This window comes from Zeus faber (assembly GCF_960531495.2).
Source record: "Zeus faber genome assembly, chromosome: 2".
Lineage (NCBI taxonomy): Eukaryota > Metazoa > Chordata > Actinopteri > Zeiformes > Zeidae > Zeus > Zeus faber.
The window spans coordinates 20,647,366-20,667,214 of record NC_137189.1 but is presented as its reverse complement, the minus strand read 5'-3'; the positions used below and the strand labels follow the sequence as shown (position 1 = coordinate 20,667,214).

General features: G+C 42.4%; 2 protein-coding genes across 3 annotated transcripts in view; one reads left to right on the top strand and one right to left on the bottom strand.

The window, feature by feature from the left end:
- Positions 1 to 10,625, top strand: part of ryr3 (ryanodine receptor 3) — a 126,609-nt gene extending 115,984 nt beyond the window's left edge. For both annotated transcript variants that reach the window (XM_080024059.1, XM_080024058.1), the window contains 21 exons: positions 254 to 334; positions 508 to 596; positions 701 to 829; positions 984 to 1,088; positions 1,275 to 1,356; positions 1,566 to 2,857; positions 3,074 to 3,129; positions 3,226 to 3,388; positions 3,494 to 3,580; positions 4,837 to 5,040; positions 5,393 to 5,523; positions 5,670 to 5,712; positions 7,215 to 7,342; positions 7,465 to 7,525; positions 8,080 to 8,226; positions 8,388 to 8,522; positions 8,651 to 8,807; positions 8,894 to 8,958; positions 9,107 to 9,207; positions 9,287 to 9,338; positions 9,499 to 10,625. In XM_080024059.1, the coding sequence (XP_079880185.1) occupies positions 254 to 334; positions 508 to 596; positions 701 to 829; positions 984 to 1,088; positions 1,275 to 1,356; positions 1,566 to 2,857; positions 3,074 to 3,129; positions 3,226 to 3,388; positions 3,494 to 3,580; positions 4,837 to 5,040; positions 5,393 to 5,523; positions 5,670 to 5,712; positions 7,215 to 7,342; positions 7,465 to 7,525; positions 8,080 to 8,226; positions 8,388 to 8,522; positions 8,651 to 8,807; positions 8,894 to 8,958; positions 9,107 to 9,207; positions 9,287 to 9,338; positions 9,499 to 9,594 (3,404 nt within the window). In that variant the 3' untranslated portion in view covers positions 9,595 to 10,625. The remainder of the gene's footprint in view (positions 1 to 253; positions 335 to 507; positions 597 to 700; positions 830 to 983; positions 1,089 to 1,274; positions 1,357 to 1,565; positions 2,858 to 3,073; positions 3,130 to 3,225; positions 3,389 to 3,493; positions 3,581 to 4,836; positions 5,041 to 5,392; positions 5,524 to 5,669; positions 5,713 to 7,214; positions 7,343 to 7,464; positions 7,526 to 8,079; positions 8,227 to 8,387; positions 8,523 to 8,650; positions 8,808 to 8,893; positions 8,959 to 9,106; positions 9,208 to 9,286; positions 9,339 to 9,498) is intronic.
- A 333-nt stretch (positions 10,626 to 10,958) lies between these two features.
- Positions 10,959 to 19,849, bottom strand: part of aven (apoptosis, caspase activation inhibitor) — a gene marked incomplete at its 5' end in the record, with an annotated part of 54,612 nt that continues 45,721 nt past the window's right edge. Inside the window, 4 exons of the mRNA XM_080024230.1 lie at positions 10,959 to 13,423; positions 13,953 to 14,247; positions 14,563 to 14,658; positions 15,235 to 15,305. Of these exons, the coding sequence (XP_079880356.1) occupies positions 13,320 to 13,423; positions 13,953 to 14,247; positions 14,563 to 14,658; positions 15,235 to 15,305 (566 nt within the window). The 3' untranslated portion in view covers positions 10,959 to 13,319. The remainder of the gene's footprint in view (positions 13,424 to 13,952; positions 14,248 to 14,562; positions 14,659 to 15,234; positions 15,306 to 19,849) is intronic.

Sequence of the window (19,849 nt, the reverse complement as noted above, 5' to 3'; positions counted from 1 at the left end):
AAGTTATTTGGTGGTCTATTGCCAGCTCATTGAAATGCCCTGGTTTTTTTTTACAAACAGATCTTAAGGCCCTGGCAATGTCAAGATGAAAGAACTTGAGATATCTGTACTGCCTGCCTTATAGTGATGGATTTTAAAGGGGGGTTTCATATTTGATGGTCCTATATAATTAAACATCATATTGTGTTTTTAATAGCCTATCAGGGGGACAAGAAATGTAAAACATTTTAATGAACATCTCTTTCCTTTCAAGGTTCCAAGGTGCTACAGAATGATGACTTCACAAAGGATCTCTTCCGCTTTTTGCAACTTCTCTGTGAGGGGCACAATGGAGGTGAGGCATTTTAATCATTTGCTTGAAATTGTGTATGTTTATTTCAGACATAAGCGAAAACAGAAGTAGTGACTTAATACAGCGAGTAATTAGTTTGCGACCTCAAGAGTGTCATAAACATTTATCCCTGAAGGGGTGTTTTCACTTTATGTGCCGAATGTTCCACATGTTAGATTTCCAGAACTTCCTGAGGACCCAAACAGGAAACACTACTACAGTCAACATCATTATCAGCACAGTGGACTATCTACTCCGCCTACAGGTTTGAGACACATTATTCAAATAGCAACAACATTGTCTTTTTCACCATTGTCGTTGTTGTTGATTTTCATTCCCCACCACTGACAATTGATGCCGCTCCTTTAGGAATCTATCAGTGACTTCTACTGGTACTACTCTGGGAAAGACATCATTGATGAGACTGGACAGGTCAACTTTTCCAAGGCGTTAGCCGTGGCCAAGCAGATTTTCAATTCACTAACTGAGTACATTCAGGTGCTTCCCATTACTTTTTTTTGCCTGTTTGTTAATATATTCCTTTCACACTCCACCCCTTTATCTTCTCCTCTCTCCTTTGCCATCCTTCCATATTACATATACATGACTATCGTTTTTCTGTGATCTCTGTTCTGTTTTGGTTCTCCTTCAGGGCCCCTGTATTGGAAATCAGCAGAGTTTAGCACACAGCAGGCTTTGGGATGCAGTTGTGGGTTTCCTTCATGTATTTGCAAATATGCAGATGAAGCTGTCACAGGTAAAATACTGCTAGCTCTTGTTATTGGCCTGAAACATATTTTAGGAAGAGACAATTATGGAATGAAGCAACTAAAAAGCTTTTATAGCTCTGATAAATGTTTGAAAATTGTAATCACAGGTTGTTGTTTTTTTATAAGAAGTTCTAGTAACTTTGCCTGAAGAAAAACATGTGATCCTCTTGCAGGACTCCAGTCAAATTGAGCTTTTGAAGGAGCTGATGGATTTGCAGAAGGACATGATTGTCATGATGCTGTCTCTGCTGGAGGGTAAGAGCCTCAAACCGTCTGAGACAAGAGTAGCAACAGCTGTTAGTTTGTAAACATTGCAGAGAGAAACCGGCACTATATGAATTACATCACACAAATGGAGCATTTATGGAAATGTTCATCACATAACCCAGTTGAATCACACTGTTGAAACAGGCAGATGTATGGCTGACTCTAAAGCGTGTGTAATGAGTATGTACTGTCCTTAGGCAATGTGGTGAATGGAACAATTGGAAAGCAGATGGTGGACACGCTGGTGGAGTCTTCCAACAACGTGGAGATGATCCTCAAGTTCTTCGATATGTTCCTCAAGCTGAAGGACCTAACAACCTCCGACAACTTCCGTGAGTACGACCCAGACTGCAAGGGCATCATCTCCAAGAAGGAGTTCCAGAAATCCATGGAGAACCAGAAGCAGTACACCCAGTCGGAGATTGACTTCCTACTCTCCTGTGCCGAAGCCGACGAGAACGACATGTTCAACTACGAGGAATTTGTCGAGCGCTTCCACGAGCCGGCCAAGGACATTGGTTTCAACGTAGCGGTGTTGTTGACCAACCTGTCTGAACACATGCCCCACGACTCCCGGCTGACCACTTTCCTGGACCTGGCCGAGAGTGTGCTGAGCTACTTTGAGCCCTACCTGGGACGTATAGAGATCATGGGCAGCGGAAAGCGCATCGAAAGGGTCTACTTTGAGATCAGCGAGTCGAGCCGAGAGCAGTGGGAGAAGCCGCAGGTTAAGGAGTCCAAACGCCAGTTCATCTTCGATGTGGTCAACGAGGGCTGCGAGAGCGAGAAGATGGAGATGTTCGTCAACTTCTGCGAGGACACCATCTTTGAGATGCAGTTAGCCTCGCAGATCTCCGAGCCGGATGTGGTGGAGCGGCCTGAGGACGAGGAAGAGGAGGAAGGGCACAGCATCCTGGAGGAGCTGTCGAGTGGAGAAGACCAGGGCGCCCTGGAGTCAGCTTCGGCGTTCACTAGCGCCTGCCGCTCCATCAGGAAGAAGATCTCAAACATTCGTCAATCCGTGTCCGTTGGCAACATGCGCAAGCAATTCAAAAAGGTGAAGAAGCTGAGCGTTAAGGAGATGATTAGGGGCTTCTTCTCCTTCTTCTGGATGCTCTTCACAGGCTTCTTCAAGGGAATCTACAGCCTGGTCTTTGGCTTCTTCCACCTCATCTGGTCCTCCATGTTTGGCGGCGGTCTTGTCGAGGGAGCCAAGAATATAAAAGTGACAGACATACTTGGCAACATGCCGGATCCCACCCAGTTTGGTATCCATGGTGATGTAATGGAGGGTGATAAGGCCGAAGCAGGCGACGCCTTGGTTGGCATAGATCTGGCCATGGTACCGCCGGCTGACAAAGCAGAGGCAGACATGATGGTTGAAATGTTGAACCCAGCACCCAAAAAGGAAGGAGGGAAACATGTGGAGTCCGGGCTGGGCGACGTCTCCGAGATGAGCTCAGAGATCTCTACTGCTGAGCACAAGAAGGTGAGCGGTGACAGATTTATTATACTGTTACTAATACACTTATGTATACCAGCCATGATTTATGCCATATGGCTAAGAATATCACAAAATAAGCATCAATTGGCCGATTTAGGAGTCTCGTGTCAATTTGTATTTTAGGACTTTTATGATTATTTTAAGTTTTACATTTTTGGTCAAACAGATTAACCAATGTGTTTGTTCCACTCTTCTGTACAGAAAGCTATTGCTGCTAAGTCTGCTGAAACCCCAGAGTCTGAACCTGAGAAGGCAGAGTGAGTAAAATGCCCCCTGCCCCTAAATGAGTGTTAGAAGACATTTACAGCATATAAAAGGAAAATAAAAAAATATGAACAACTTTCTTCGTCCAGCACGGAGAACCAGGAGAAAGAGGACAAGCCAAAAGAGGAAGAGTGCAAGGAACCGGCAGCGGATGGGAAGCCAAAGTCCAAATCAGATCAATCAAAGGAGGCATCCCCTGCGTTCATGTCCAGTGTCTTTGCTGTTCTGGAAGTCTACCTGGCCAAGATACTGGTGAGCCCCCGCAAAAGCGTACACTTAAATATATAAAAATTGGTCCTTTGTTTGTTTCTTTGTAAAATTATAAAAGTGTTCACCAATCAAATCTTACGTTTACAGAACTACCTGGCTCGTAACTTCTACAATCTCCGCTTCCTGGCTCTGTTTGTGTGTTTTGCCATCAACTTCATTCTGCTCTTCTATAAGGTAATATAGCAGTTTAGTCAAAAAGAACAGCTAATCAGATTTTAAATAATATAAATGTTTTGTAGCCAAAATAACTGTACATATATTTTAACTCTTTTACATTTGTTTTTCTACAGTGAGGTTCCTCTTGTGTTGTAGCTTTACAGCCATTGCTCCATTAGATGTGATTACATTATGTTGACATGTCAATTATGGACTTTGTTAAGTGGTCTTTTAACACAGTACAGTCAAACATAAGCTACAGAAAGTCATGTTTGTGGAATGTTAGCCAACTAAAATCTAAACTAAAAACTATAATAATCTAAAGAAAATGTCTAATTCTCAGAATATAATACATACTACATATTGGAATGCAATTAACTCTGCTACTTTTAGGTAAGGCAAGCTTATTTAAATGAAATAGCACAATTTACACGGAAGGGCAGTTTAAAGGAGCAATAGACAACATTTTTGCTTTTACTTGTCATTATGAAGTTAATGTTGATTGCACAGCGTAATGGCTACAGAATAATGACACCATCAGAGTTAAGATTGGTTGCCTATAAGCCTCCATATCGCTATGCATTCGGAGCGCCACTGGGTACGATATCTCAGGAAAATGATTGATTTACGATGGTGCGTCAACCAATGTGCAACCATTAGCGGGAATGGCGGACGATGGAGCAATCAACACCTGGTAGATCATAAGCCCTTGAATTTAAAATTACTCATTGAAATCAGTTGAGAAATGTAAATCTTTTAGTGCTTTTCATCCGAAAAAAGTGCAGCTTCGCCGTTTACTTATATTTGTTTACAGGCCAGTTTTGTCTGTTCCAATATGGCACCGACGTTGACATATCGCAGCAACCAGTTGAAGCAGCCAATCCACCGTCTATGTGTATATGTCTAACTAAAATAGAGACAAATTCAATTGACCTCTTCAGTGATCATGCTTCTTTCTTCTCTCTTGTTTCCAAAGTGGTGTTGATCATTTCCACAGAGTGCTCTGAGTGATCGTAAAGCAACCCGGTTGTCTATTGTGCCTTCAAAGTGCTTCATGTTGAATGTATTCCTGTAGTCAATGATAATTGTTTTACAAAGTAGTTGATACCCTCAGTAGTGTTTAGTAGAGTAATTATTACTTTAGTCCTTATTAAACTACGATTTGAGTAATGTCATCAATACTGTTACTTGTAGGTGCAACATTTGGCAAGTCATGGTTCTTCTACTTTAGTTGAAATGTTCAACACCCTTTCAATACCTACATCTGGTCTTAGGTCACTGGTGAGGCAGAGGAGGAAGATGATGGCGGGGACCCGTGGGACAGCAGTGATGAAGAGGATGACGAGAACACCCTGTTTGACATGGACGAGTTTGTCCTCCAAGAAAGCACAGGCTACATGGCCCCCACTCTGCGCTTCATGGCCATATTCCATACGGTCATCTCCCTCCTCTGCCTGGTGGGCTACTACTACCTGAAGGTAAGGAGAACCAGGCCCCTCCTTTGAACAGACTGATGCGAACCCATGAACCTGCAAAACGCACCTGCCATTATGCAAAATAGCAAAAACAGCACTTTCACACAGCACAAATAAACAAAAAGATGTGAAATAAATACTACTTGATATGGTCAACCAGAAAGAAATGGACCCATGCCTAGCTGCGGTATCACTGTGTAAAAGTGTTTCACCTATGGAGATATATATTAAATACTATTTCCAAGACTACATACCCAAACAGGGCTCTCTATACTGTATATCTTAAGCTGTTGACATGAAAGTGTACGAAGTTCTAATCTGTTCATATATTATCACACCTTTCTTCTTCGCTCAGGTCCCTCTGGTGGTGTTTAAGAGGGAGAAGGAGATCGCTCGCAAGCTGGAGTTTGATGGCCTTTACATCACAGAGCAGCCGTCGGACGATGACATCAAGGGTCAGTGGGACAGGCTGGTCATCAACACCCCGTAAGTCCTCAGCACAGTGCATTAAGAAAACCCTAAAAAAGAAAAGGTCCGTTGAAGTGTGTGTGTGTTTGTGTGTGTGTGTATATATGACTTAATCAGTCAGTATTATTGCATCTCCAGCAAATGACAATCTATTCATTTTCCAGATCTTTCCCCAACAACTACTGGGACAAGTTTGTCAAGCGTAAGGTGAGTTTGGCAGGGGTATTGTGATGCTGAAACAGAAAAGGGCCCTACCCAACTGTTGCCACAAAGGAAGTGCAACATTTTCTAGAATGTCATTGTGTCTTATAGCATTAAGATTCCCTTCACTGGAATTAAGGGGCCTTGCCCAAACCATGAAAAACAGCCCTGGACCATTACTCTTCCACTACGCATTCAGGCAGGTAGTGTTCTACTAGCTTCCGCCATCAGCCTGCCAGATGGTGAAGCGTGATTCATCACTCCAGAGAATGTGTTTCCACTGCTCCAGAGTCCAATGCCGGTGTGCTTTACACCACCCCAGCTGACACTTGGCGTTGCGCATGGCAGAGTTTCCGTTAGAAAAAATTGGTGCCGGTCAACGTGTCCTGGAAAATTCAATTTCCTGGACAAATAGGAGAGATCCCGGTCAAATATGATCTGTGTTTACTGAGCTTAAAAACAATTGATGAGCAGGCTATATAGAGAATGACATCATCAAGGCACGTAGATGTATAATATTTTTTTATTGAATATTCAAAATAAAATAAGTCCTGTCACTTAAGCCATTTTAAAAATAAATAATATTTAAAACATTTTTTTTTTAAATTACGAATATTACTACTTGAAATCAAATAATTTCCGTTCGTGAACAATAAGTAACAAGTGCAGCCGCTTTAATTAACATTTCACTAAAATAACATTTTGATCAAATCAAAAACAAAATAAATCTAACAAGTAGGTCTAAAAAAATAATAAAGTTTGTGGCGTTGTCCGTCTTCGTCGGGACGTCCCGTCAGCATATTTTACACAATGAGTATTTACCGTCTGCTTTGGGTCAGAACTTAAATATCCAAACAAATACACCAAACTATGAATGTATGTTTCCCAACAACATCATCTTTCTGTTTCTCCTCAGGGTTCTAGCTGCGGCTCTGTGTCCGCTCCATGTGTGTCGACTGCGTTTACAAGCACAGCCTGTCAGCGAGGGCGGGGGCGGGGCTTAGTTCTATATCGACAAACGTGATTGGTTAGAGGTGAAAGGTCACCTTTAGATCGTCCAAACTGATTGGCTTCCCGTTGCCACTTGCTGAGCATGGAAACGAACAAATTTGCGGACTTTTATCGAAATGATCCCCCCAGCACTAATTCAAATTGTGCTTGGAGGGAATTATTTTCACCAGACATTATGACCGGAGAGATTTAAAACAGAGCTTTGACGAAACCGATTTGTTGGAAAAGAAAGGTGGCATCCTATGACAGTGCCACGTTGGAGGTCACTGAGCTCTTTAGTACGACCCAATCTGTTGCAAATGGTGGAGGAGATGGCATGGCTGTATGCCTGTTCTTATGCACCTGTTAGTTATTGGTTTGGCTAAAATAGCCAAACCCTTAATTCAAAGCGTTGCCCGCACACTTGCCTCAATATTTCTAGAAAACTGTCTAGAATGTACATTTTCTCTCAGTATATGTGTACTCCAGACGGTAAACCAGTGAGACTGTTTTTGCAGGTGATCAACAAATATGGGGACATGTACGGGGCCGAGCGCATTGCCGAGCTGCTGGGTTTGGACAAGAGCGCCCTGGACTTTGATCCCACTGTGGAGACAGTGGAGAAGGAAGCCTCACTGGTGTCCTGGTGAGACACCGCATCTACAGTTTAGTTTGTGTACTCTAGTCTTCCACCTCCATCCATTCTTACTATGCTATTTTCATGACCATGTTTTAAAACAGTGCTGCCCATTTCTTTCTTGATGACAGGCTGAGCTCCATCGATACCAAGTACGACATCTGGAAAATGGGTGTGGTTTTGACTGACAATGTGAGTGGATCGTGTGAGGACTTATATACATTTACATACCAGACACAATCTTTAATGTGAAACAAAATACAAACTCAAGTGCCTTTTGTATAATAATGTCATAATCAATAATAGTCCCAGTTAACCAAACTGTGTATATTCTTATCTTTACAGAAGTAACCCTTAGAACTTTTTCAGGGTTTGACACTAACGTAGGTGAATTTCCAAGAACAGAAGCATTGGGAGAGTAAATGACAAGAGGAATATTAAAACAGATGGGTGATTGAGGAATAAGACCGTAAATTATAATAGTAACATTTCCTGCCGCAGTTGCTAGAAAGATGTAAAAGGTTAACAATAGCTTAACAAGAGATATCAATAGATTCACTTGACCCGTTATCAATAGAGTGATTCATCAACTTGTTTTAACAAGAGCTGGACCCAGAGGAAACAGATTTCTATTCTCCTTTCATCTGCATTTCATGACCTTTAGTCATTCAGCTATTTGTTCCAGTGACTTCCACAGAGTACTTTCATGGAGGTTCTGAGCTGCTTCTCTCTCTCGCTCGCTCCAGTTGTTCCTGTATCTGATCTGGTACACCACCATGTCCATCTTCGGACACTTCAACAACTTCTTCTTTGCCGCGCACCTGCTGGACATCGCCATGGGAATCAAGACCCTCAGCACCATCCTGTCCTCAGTCACGCACAACGGCAAGCAGGCAAGTAGACGACCACCAGGGGGAGTCAACGCAGCCGAAACAGAGTGTGGCGCCAGCAGCCTGTAGAGATGGGCGAAAGACTTAACATCATTCCTCTAAATGAAAAAAGAAAGGGCGGCGGTCGCTTTATCTGACTCTGCCATTTCCTCCTTCGTCTCCAGCTGGTGCTGACTGTGGGGCTTCTGGCCGTGGTGGTCTATCTGTACACCGTGGTTGCCTTCAACTTCTTCCGCAAGTTCTACAACAAGAGCGAGGACGAGGACGAGCCGGACATGAAGTGCGACGATATGATGACTGTACGTCCGGAGAGTCCGACAGAAATCCCCGCTGCTCCTTTTTTCCCTGCTTTGCTCCTCAGTCGTTCACATTTGAGCAGAGCGCGTGCACTGCACTCCTCAGTCACTGTGACATGTTTCCATTCCAGTGCTACCTATTCCACATGTATGTGGGCGTGAGAGCCGGAGGGGGAATCGGCGACGAGCTGGAGGACCCGGCGGGGGACCCCTACGAGCTCTACCGCATCCTCTTCGACATCACCTTCTTCTTCTTTGTCATCGTCATCCTCCTCGCTATCATCCAGGGTGTGTAGTCGCGTGTGTGTAGTCGCCTGAATTACTACAATGTACTCCACCGTCCGGGAACTGAGGTTGTGCTCTTCCCTCCTCAGGTTTGATCATCGACGCCTTTGGCGAGCTGAGAGACCAGCAGGAGCAGGTGAAGTCGGACATGGAGGTAAGAGTGTTGAGCAAGACAAGTGGAACTGTAATGAGGTGAATTGAAATAAGGGTGGAAAAAGTGACATGTTGAAGTTAAAGATTCTGCAAAAAATGTACAAAAACTTGAGTATGACGACAACTCTGCCAATTCTTCCCTTTTCCAGACAAAGTGCTTCATCTGCGGCATTGGGAATGACTACTTTGATCGGACGCCTCACGGGTTCGAGACCCACACCTTACAAGAGCACAACCTCGCCAATTACCTGTGAGTTTCCACATCCTGAAAAACCGAGTGTGGACGGGTGATAGAATCAGGTAAAGCCACTTTTATCCTCTCTGCGCAGGTTCTTCCTGATGTACCTGATCAACAAGGACGAGACGGAGCACACGGGGCAGGTAGGACACGGTTCTTTGTTTTTTTAATGTGGCCAGTACTCATACAGATGTGTTTGATTTGTATTGCGAACTCTTGTTTATTATTTTGTCTCTACACGCTTAAAGTCTTGTTACGTTCAGATTTTACTTGTGCTTGATGTCACCGCTTCTCCCTCCCCAGGAGTCGTATGTGTGGAAGATGTACCAGGAGAGATGCTGGGACTTTTTCCCGGCCGGAGACAGCTTCCGCAAGCAATACGAGGACCAGCTGGGCTAGTCTGGACAGCGCCGCCTGGCGGCTTCCCAAAGCCCTGACAGTGACCTTCCTTCTGTCTGAAAGAGACATTTATCTGACCCGACATCCCAACCTCAACTCTAGCTGGACTCTGCTTTGCTGCCGTGGTGTTGAACAGTGTTAAGTAGAACCCTTCACTTCAAATTATTTTTTGTAATAATCAAAAGGTACGGACCGGACAAATTTGTGCGCATCCACTTTGTCGCTTTTTACTGAAAATATTCACATGCCACAACACTTGTTTTATGCAAAACTATTTATGACTATACATTGCCTTTTCTCTTGCTTGACCTCCGACCGGTTGCACAATTTGGGTGAAGATGTTGGACACACGTGGAGGGTTGCAGCACGACAAGTGAACGTCTGAATATGCACAAAAACGAACGCGATGTTACTGTAACTTGTTACCAAACAAATGAGAAATGTGTGTTGCAGGTGATGATCATTCTAGATGTTGATTCAGTTTTGTCACACAGATCGAGTGAGTCCAGCCCTGCCTTTTTAAAAGCAGGAGGAAAATCCCTGGCATTAGATGGAAAATTCTAAAAGGTTGGTCGTCCACGGCCACAGATGACTTCACTTAGGTGTTTTTTTAAGAGCCGACGTGCCTTACGAGAAAAGAAAAATAACTACACTATGCAAAACCATTTTCGTCCGCCCTTTACCCACTATAGTGCTCCAGTTTTGGATTAGCTCCAAATGGATTTTAGATTAAGTTCGTTTTGTGGCTTTTAAGAAAAAAATTACAACTGTATAATATTTAGGTGATCCTTGTGTAAATGTCGCCTAGTTTTGTTCTGAAGCTGTGGTCTCCTGCCTGCACTTCTTCCACAGTAACAGAGAAACACACACCGTGACAAATGCAGAGAAAATGAGACGAGTTGGTTTAAGCATCCATCACACACAAGACTATGTGGTTCACTGCTTGTATGGCCATTTGTATGTATGTAGTAGCTTTGGTAAACAGCTAATTATTTTGAAAATGGCGGGTAAATTAATAAAGTAATTAATGCAATAAACCCAAATGTTGTCTTGTGCTGGTGCCCTCGTCCACTGAAATCCCTCTTAAAAAAAATCATGATAAACAGCTTCTTCCACAGCCATACCAGCTTCAGATCATTTCATTTCCCACCAGACTTTAAGTAAAGGAGATGAAAATAACCAATAATTCCAAAACCAAACCAAAAAAAATCTCTGCAGATGCTGGCATCCACTTCCAGGAACTCTGGTGTCAAGTTAGAAAAAACAGATCAGACACGGTACTTTCTAGAGACGCAACAAATGCTTCTGTGTCACTTTTTCTTTTAACATGCAGTGATAAAACACATTTTTATGTTCTGGTACAGGACAAATACCTGAATACAATCCGATATCTGTTTTGGTACAAACAACTTCATCCACCACTGACACAAATGAACAGGCTTTTAAAATGTCAAAAGCTGGGATGAATGAATACTCTAAATTTGGTTGGAATAAATGGGACGGAAACAGCAAGTATATTGATAGAACAGCAAAGAATAACTACATAATAGAAAGCTCTCTCAGATCAACAGGAAAATGCTGCATGTGATGTCTGACAATATTAGAGCTCCCGCCAAGATTCATGTGGTCACTTCACAATTGTATTCATTTTTTCCTTCTGTTCCCTAGCGGTGAACTTTTGGAGTGTAAACTTTCCATTTTACTCCACCAGTGGCATTGGCAGCACAACTATACCAATTACCTCACATCCAGAAAACCTAATATCATACACCTTAAAAACAATACAGAAAGGTGGGAAAGGAAATAACACAAACACTGCATGAAAAAGAAGTTTAACCCTAATTTACCAATGTGAACCAAGAGAGTCTCAGAGTTTGAACATTCTGCGGCCGACTTACAGGTGCATCAGTAGAGTCTCCGACAGCTTATGCCAAACTTGGGACGCGCATCAGCGAGGCAGCCGAGTGGTGGGTGCCGAACTCATCCATAGGGACAGACGGAGATGTAACAGGTGTTGGAAAAATGTCACAAAATTGAAGCAGCGCCTAGGCGTCCCAGTCTTAAATATAAAATAAACTACAGATGGTGAGCTTGGCAAAGAAATTTCTTGCATCCAAGACGCATCACCTGGTGTGACAAGCACAAAATCTGGAACCCACAGCAATGGAAGAAAGTCATGTGGTCTGAAGAGTCATATTCACCCCATTTCCTACATCCAGACGGTTTACGTTTGGAACCAGTCAAAGGATGCATTCAACCCATAATGAATTATTGCTTTGCATGGTTGCATAATGGCCAAGGTTCTTCCCATGCTGGTGGGAGGACCGTGGCCCTGACATTGTGCTAAACAATGTCCACAGGCAACCCATGTCAGCCGATCTGAACGTCACTGAACCTTTACGGGGAGTTCAGGACTGAAAAGTGCGAGTATGACTCCCACTTCCTACACCTCTTCACTGGAGGATTTTCTACTTTCCGAATGGTGAGACGTCCCATGACACACAGTTAAAGACTCGTACGACAGCATTCCAAGTCAGGTTACAGCTGTTCTGAAGGCAAAGGGCCACTGATTATTAGGCACCCGATATTAATATATTGCAGTGCCTCCATTGTATTGTCCACCTGTTTTATATCTGCTGCATGCAGGGGAGATTGTGCAGCAGTGTGTCACCACGTTCTTCCTGATCTACCTGATCAACATGTACAGGTAGGACACATGAGTTCAATGCACTGTTCCCTGCTGCCAAAAGATGCATTCCTTCGTTCCTGCACTTGACTTACTGGGAAGATGCAGTATGTGCACTCTTGACTTTTTCTTCATTGCTCCCGGCGGGCTCCGCTTATGCAACACATTTGGGTTGGATGTGGGAAGTCATGTTGCACAAGTAAAGCTTCACCAGGAGCAAGAACACGTGTGGGTTTTCTTTCACCTTCTTTCAGTCTCGACCTTTTCCGTCCTCACTTCAACTTCCTTCCTGGATGTAGCAGCATTTGCAGCTTTTCCCCCCTAACTCTAAAAGAGCTTTTTCATTATGCAGTCGTCGATATGTTGTATCAATATTGTTTGGACACATTGTATTGATCTCCATTCAAACCTTCTGTTAAACTTGGTTCATGCTTTTATTCTTCTTGTTCTTTCTTGTTTTAAACCTCCTTGCCAATTCCTTTGTTGGCACACTGTAGAGTCAGACAAGCATATTTTAGTTTGGTGGCTTTGATGACGCATAGCTTAAAACAACAAAAGAAAGTACAGCTGAATAAAATGTAGGTGCTCGTTGTGTAAATGTTTAGTTTTGTTCTGAAGGTGTGGTGTCCTGGTTTGTTCACTTATTTGGATCCCCATTAGTAGTTACCTCTGCAAGCAACTTTTCCTGGGATCCACGATACAATATGTCATAGTCCAGAAGGACAGTGTCCCTGCTTCATCAGCAATAACAAATCAAAATCCCGCTCAAAGGGTTAGGGTTAACCCTTAAACTCTGGCCACAAACAACTTTCAATGTTTAATAAATGGACATTCCGATGCCCCCTCACAACGGGGAGGGATATGAGAATTATTTTGACCTTATTGACAAGTAAAAAGTGATGCACTTTCACCAAGCTTCCTCCTGGAACCTATAAAGACACTGGACGGTTTTCATGACTCACGACTGACTCCTTTCCCTGTTGAAATTAAGTCCTGTCATTTGTCCGTCTTGATAAATTGTCCTCGGACATGATTTGGTTCAAGAAATCATGTTGTCGAGCCAGTCCTCCAGGTCCTCCTCGGTCACTTCCTGTTTGGCCGGGACCTTGTTCTCCTCTACCTCCTCCTTCATGTCCTCGGGTCCTGCAGACAAATCAGAAACCCAGCGCTGGATCATCTGGACATGGTTTTATCGGTGCTCCTTAACTCCTGTTAAATCGATGAATTGCAGCAAAGGGCGCCGTACAAATACAGTAAATAGCTCAACAATGCAAGGGTTTTGGATGCAGCTAATTATACATGGTAGGTATGATCTGACCAAATGACCATGAACTGACTTTATTTTTCAGTGGCATACCATAATGAAAGAAAGATACATAGACATCATTTTGCAGCATAAATGAACACTGAGAAGATATCCTAATTCTGAAATATTTTCGTTAACACTACCATATAGTTCAGTGTGATGGACTATTGCCGTCTCAAACATGGCAATCTGAAGTAACAAACTCAAATCCCGAAATATATTGATAATGTCGAAATTCTACCACCAAGCCCTCTAAATAATGTTGTATAAGGTTAATATAGATCCTGTGCAGTGCCGTGTGCCTTTGGAACATGTAACATCTCTCTGGAAATGCATATTAAATTGGACACCAAGAGTTCTACTCACCATGACTGTGAACAGTAGTCTCTTCCGCTGTAACCTCGATGGGCTGTTCTACTGAAGTGTTGGAGTCTGGCTTGTCTAAGCCGAGCAGCAGGTCCAACTCTTCATCTGTGTCGTCCACCGGGGGCTTGGCAGGGGCACAGGAAGCCGGAGGTGGTGTAACGGACGCTGGGATCGCAGCCAAGGACAGTCCAGGGCTCAACTTGGGGCCTTTCGAAACGGAGGGAGGAGGAGCGAACGAAGGCGCGTCCAGACTGGGCGCTACGCTCATCGTGGGCACTTCTACCGGAGTGGAGACCTAGGACAGCAGCGTAAATGACCACGACTGAACATGAAGGGAGCTTTGCGTCTCTTTGCAAAAAGCTGATAAACTGGATTCTTAATATGTCGCAGTTTGAGCATGTACTGACATCAACAATGGTGACACGCAGGTATGGGGTATCAATCCAATATCAGGAGGAAAGACCCTTACTGTGTAATTATATACATTTAGTAAAAGTAATTGATGAGAACAGTACTCTTATTGTGAAAGGTTAGGACTTTGAAACGACTTGGACAGTGTAAAAGAGGTATTTCAGTAGGTGTGGGAAGTATATGACAGATATTGCCCCACCTGTACTAGCTCCGCCTCCAGGTTGAGTCTCTGGTGGAGAGGAAGCTCTTGGAGACGCTGGGCCAGCGTCGGGAGGTCCACAAACACTGCAGTTATCTGGAGGGCAAACAGCCAAACATTACCGAGAGCGACACTCCTCAAACCTGGCACTAGAAATCTGAACTGAAGTTGTATTTCTGGAGAAACTCAATATGAGACAAACATAAAGGACAAACATTGGGAACAAACAAGGCCAAATAATTGTATAAAATTTGAAAAACAAAACTGCATTGGAGAGCTCTCAGGGAAATGAATCACTCAAACGGGATAGTCTTTACATCATGTTTTTGTTTAACCAGCTACAATACACTAGCGCTCCCTCTAGTGGTTGGAAAGAACAACACACTGCATTAAATGAATTACATTCATAAAAATTATGTCTGGAAATGTCATACTCTACTACTCTTTTAGGATTTACAGATAAATCTGCACAACATTTTTTTATTCTTTTGTTTTTGACCTAAAAGACATACTTAGATCACAGCATTAAAACCATCCTTTAAATTCAAGAATGCATTTAAACGCCTGAGGAATCCATAGCTCAGTCAATCAATGCCTGCTTGAGTCCAATCCATATAACACAAATTAAAATGCCCACAAATTGGTTGCAGTAGGGAAACGCTATGGATTTACCTGATTGAAGGCCGATGAGTCCACCTCCCAGTCTTTTTCCTCAGAAAAACGAAACTGAGAGAAAGAATCTCCTAAGGGAAAATGGCAGACAGAGAGAGAGAGATGGGATATCACTGAGATGTCAATTTTTAGTGTGCTTTGAAGGAACAATAGAGTATGGGTGAAACCAACACATGCACATTAAATACGTTCGTTATTTTATTTTAACACAAGGCAAATTACAATGTAGGGCTGTGTTCAACAAAGCTAATTGAAATGCGCTTTTACTTCTAAAACCATGACCTCGGCCATGTCGGTTTCTCTGGTAACTTAAAAAGCAGTCGATAGGAGTTTATAGATCAAAAGAAGAGTTACTCATTAAAGCCTTTGTTGTGATGCCTGTTAGATTTCCAGCACCAATTAGCTGAGGCTTTTAAGCTACAGCAAAGACACTTAGCACATCAATATGCCCAATAAAAAATAATTGCAGTACGCTTGTGATGAGATGGCTTAAGATTTATTCTTTTCTTATTGCCAGGCAAATCCAACACAACTGGGCAGGTAGATACCATGTCACTGATACACCCAAAACATACAATTTCCAAAAAAAACAAACGTCATTGTCAAAATCTGGCAAGTATTCAGTGTATGAAATCAGTTTCTTGCTTTCTCATAAACAGATTAAAGCTCTTCAAAGTACTCTAGTTGATACAAGCCCACTGTGCAAAACAAGGGAGGGCATAAGTCATCAAATCAAATATTTTGATTTACAGCTATGAACATGAGTGAGATTTTGAAAAATGCATGTTCTGCTGCACCAGAGGCCTGGAGGCCTGATGGCAGAGAACTGACGGCATTCTATAATGAAGCCTTTGAATACATTTTGGTCAGAGGCGTTCTGGAAAATGAGAGCCACCCAGAAAATGACCAAACTTAGCCATTTATCAGGCACGGTCATCCACTGGGTCGGGATATGGTGGTGGCACATCGTTGGAGAGTGCTGTGATAGAAAACTATTAAAAAAGAAAAACAAACAATATCTCAAATAAAAAATATATATGTAAAAAGGATATTCTTAAGATATATTCTTCTATAATTCTATACTTCTATATAGGCTTCATGCTATGCTGATAGCGAAGCAGGTTCACCTCACTGACCATGCAGCGGATCCTGGATAACTGGAGGTACCGTACCGTGGTTAAATATTGCGATAGCCTTTATTATCAATCAGGTACAGATCGTGGGGAAAGCTAAATATCAGCCCTTCAGACAGACATGTCACCACCTGTGTGCAGCGTATGGTAGGAACACACAACTCAGTGAAGAGAGGATCGTGGTTAAATAAAAAAATTAGTATCAATCGGAATTGTGTTTTTTTTAATTATTTTTTTAAATTAATAACAAGCTTGACATAATTTAATATATAATTAGTAAGGTATAAATATATAAATAACTCTTGATATAAATATTGAATCAAGAGCCGGAGGGACAGCGTGGTGGCACCTCTCTGGTTTTTTGACGTCTCAAGAGCAGACGTGACGCTGATCGTCTGGTCATTTGTTGTGTGTTTTAAAGTGACATGCTGGTTGACTTGTCGTCTGATCTGCTGATCAGTCAACATCATGGTGTGATATGGTGTTTGTGTCCATGGGTGTTCAAATCCTTACTGCCTGCTTTTCCAGAAAAGCTGGTAATTGTTTGAAATATAACCCCCCCCCCCTTGCCTTACTGCTCTCTCTGAATGTTGCATTGTTGAAGCACAATGAAACAAAATCAATCCAATAATAACAAAGTAAATATGGATACGATATATATATAAAAAAAAATCCCACCCCTGCTGGTCTGCGCTGTATTCAGACACAGGTTTGACATTAAAGAGAATGCTCTGTCCTAGCTCATCAATTTGTTTCATAGTATAGACGGGACACACACTTTTCTTTTTTATTATTCCATTTTTTTGGAGGTACTGGTGCTTTAGTTTTCGCGGCTTCCTTTCTAGCCGGTTTCAAGCGGCGGCCCATTGCGTGGTTGGCCTGTGCTCTTTCCACCTTGTTGTTCATTTTCGACAGGCACTCCTATAGGGTTTTATTTGCATTTATCCTATTAGTAATAACAACTTCCCATGAATCCTGAGCCATCTTATTGGGGTTTGGGATGTGGGAAACATTATGAGAGACCGACCACATGGCCAATAGATCACGCTGGAACACATATGGATGTTATGATTTGGGAGTGATTTTATCTGAGTGATTCAGAGTGATTTAGTGTCTTGGGGTGCAATGCGTACGAAGCATAAGCATCATTACACAACTACCTGGCTGATGAAATCCAGATGAAACAAGTGAATGCAATAAATGCGGAATAAGCGGTGTGTGTATGTTGCACATAATGGATCAGACTAAGCCCCACACATGAAAGCCCCTGGCCAAAGGACAACAGTATTCATGATTAATACTCTCATAAAATATATCGTTGAGATTGCTGGCAACGAATATTGCATTGGCCTGAAATAATTTAGAAATAAAGTGTGTAAGTGTAGAATCATAATCTCATTGACAATTTTTTTTCCCCTCCCTCATTCTTTTTTCCCCCTCTCCCGATTCCATCATCCACTGAAATGGGGGAGACGAGAACGAAAGCCACTGCAACAACAGAGTTGACCGGGCTGGCCAAATGTATGGTCGACAAGCATGGAAGCCACACGTTACAGCAATTGCACTAGCAAAGTAACAGGAGTTTTAGATGAAACCAGGATTTAAAGAAAAAACTAGAATGTTATGAAGAGGGCATGAAGAGAAGAAAAGAGAGAGTGGATTGGAAAGCATATGTTGTGCGGGAGAGAAGTGAGAAATAGGGAGGCAAAGCAGAAACAAAGTGACACCACCCAGATGGTTAATGTCCCGGCGCTTCCAAGTCCACCAAGAAAAACAGAATGTGGCAAGTAATGTGCGCTGCGCCGCAGCAGATGAGAACTTGCAAATGGCTCAACTGTTTTTCTGTAAGAGAAACCAATGGGGAAAAAGGAAAAAGGAAAAGGACCAGGCAGACCAGATCACACCCCAGGCCGATTAGGACTGGGGAATGACGGTGACTGTACGGTTGTACTTTATTACTGTAACAAATATGGACTTTATGCCCATTCCTGTTCGAAACAAATCTAACAGAAAGGAGGACGAAGAGAAAGGCGCCTGGAACGAGGATGGAGTGGCTGTTCACTTCTCGCAACGCAGACGACGAGCTAAGCAATGACGGTGTCCCGAAGCAGTGCCGGGGGAAAACAACAGCCCCGCCCAGCCGACGCTCCCCCTCCAGATGCCTCAGGAAACCCCAACCTAGAAGACGCCTTCGTCCTCCCTGTTCTGGCCCCAGCTGACCGATGCCCGACCATCATCCTCCAGATAAATGTTGAGCCAATACCATTTCTCATAGACTCCGGTGCAAGATATTCAATGCTGTGTGCTAATGATTCAAGATTCAAGATTCAAGATTTTTATTTGTCACATACATATACATACTTCCATACATATATGCAGTGAAATGTAATAAACTCACATCAAACCCACAATTATTGGGACGCTTGACCACTGTTGCAGGAGCAGCAGGACTAAGGATGGTGGAGAGTTTCACTACACCTTTAAATGTAATTGACAATGGAGAGTATTTGAATCGCTCTTAGAAGCACAAATGATTACCTGACCTACTGTAGGTGATGCCGCACATCAGTATGTCCAAATCACCCTTACTTCTAAACCTGATACCCCTGACATCTTTTCCCCACCCCCAAATGGATCCTAGGTTCCCCTTATGATGACGATGACGACAAAGACGATGTTTGTGTCTAATTATATGTTTACCCGCACTTCTAGCATGCATTAATCATTATGTTCACACAATGAATTTCTGTTGTTGTCGTTATTAAGTGATAATCACTCCTTTATTCTATTATAGCTGCATAGCAGCACATGACATTCCACTTTTTAAGGGCAGTAGCTGAAATGTTTTAGTTGATCGATGGCCAAACTTACTTGTCTGAAATGGAAAATGTAGGCCTATTAAAAAATAAAACCAACAGGGATTTGGACAATTATCATAATTTCTTAATGTACAAAACATTAAATTAATAGGTACCAATTACAATAAATAATGTATATGTACACAGTAAAGTATTTATATGGGTTGGGCGATCATTTCTACTTTCATATTGTGCAATCGTGGCTACTCGAGATAGGTGATTGCCGATAGACGATCCGATTGCCAGGGGGCAGCGGGAGTAGGAAGGGAGTTACATCACAGCATGCCAGTGAAATGCCAGCATGGACGATGTGAAAAGAAATATTTATTCATTTTTATTAAAAAAATTGATTCTTTGTTTACCATCTTTTAAATAATTGATGTGAGAATTTAACTGTGATTAAAGATTTTGAATAATCATCTTGAGCGTGGCTCAGCATCTGGTGGAACTTTGAAATAATTAAACCTATAAGCTTTTACAATTTACATCACTAAATGCTCTCCAGTGAACATAGTTAAATGATGATTCTAACAGAACCATTCAAATGTTCTTCACTCCGTTAGAAGAATATAACATTTAATTAAAAAAAATAGGATAGGATTTTTTTCATTAGATGCCTTGCTT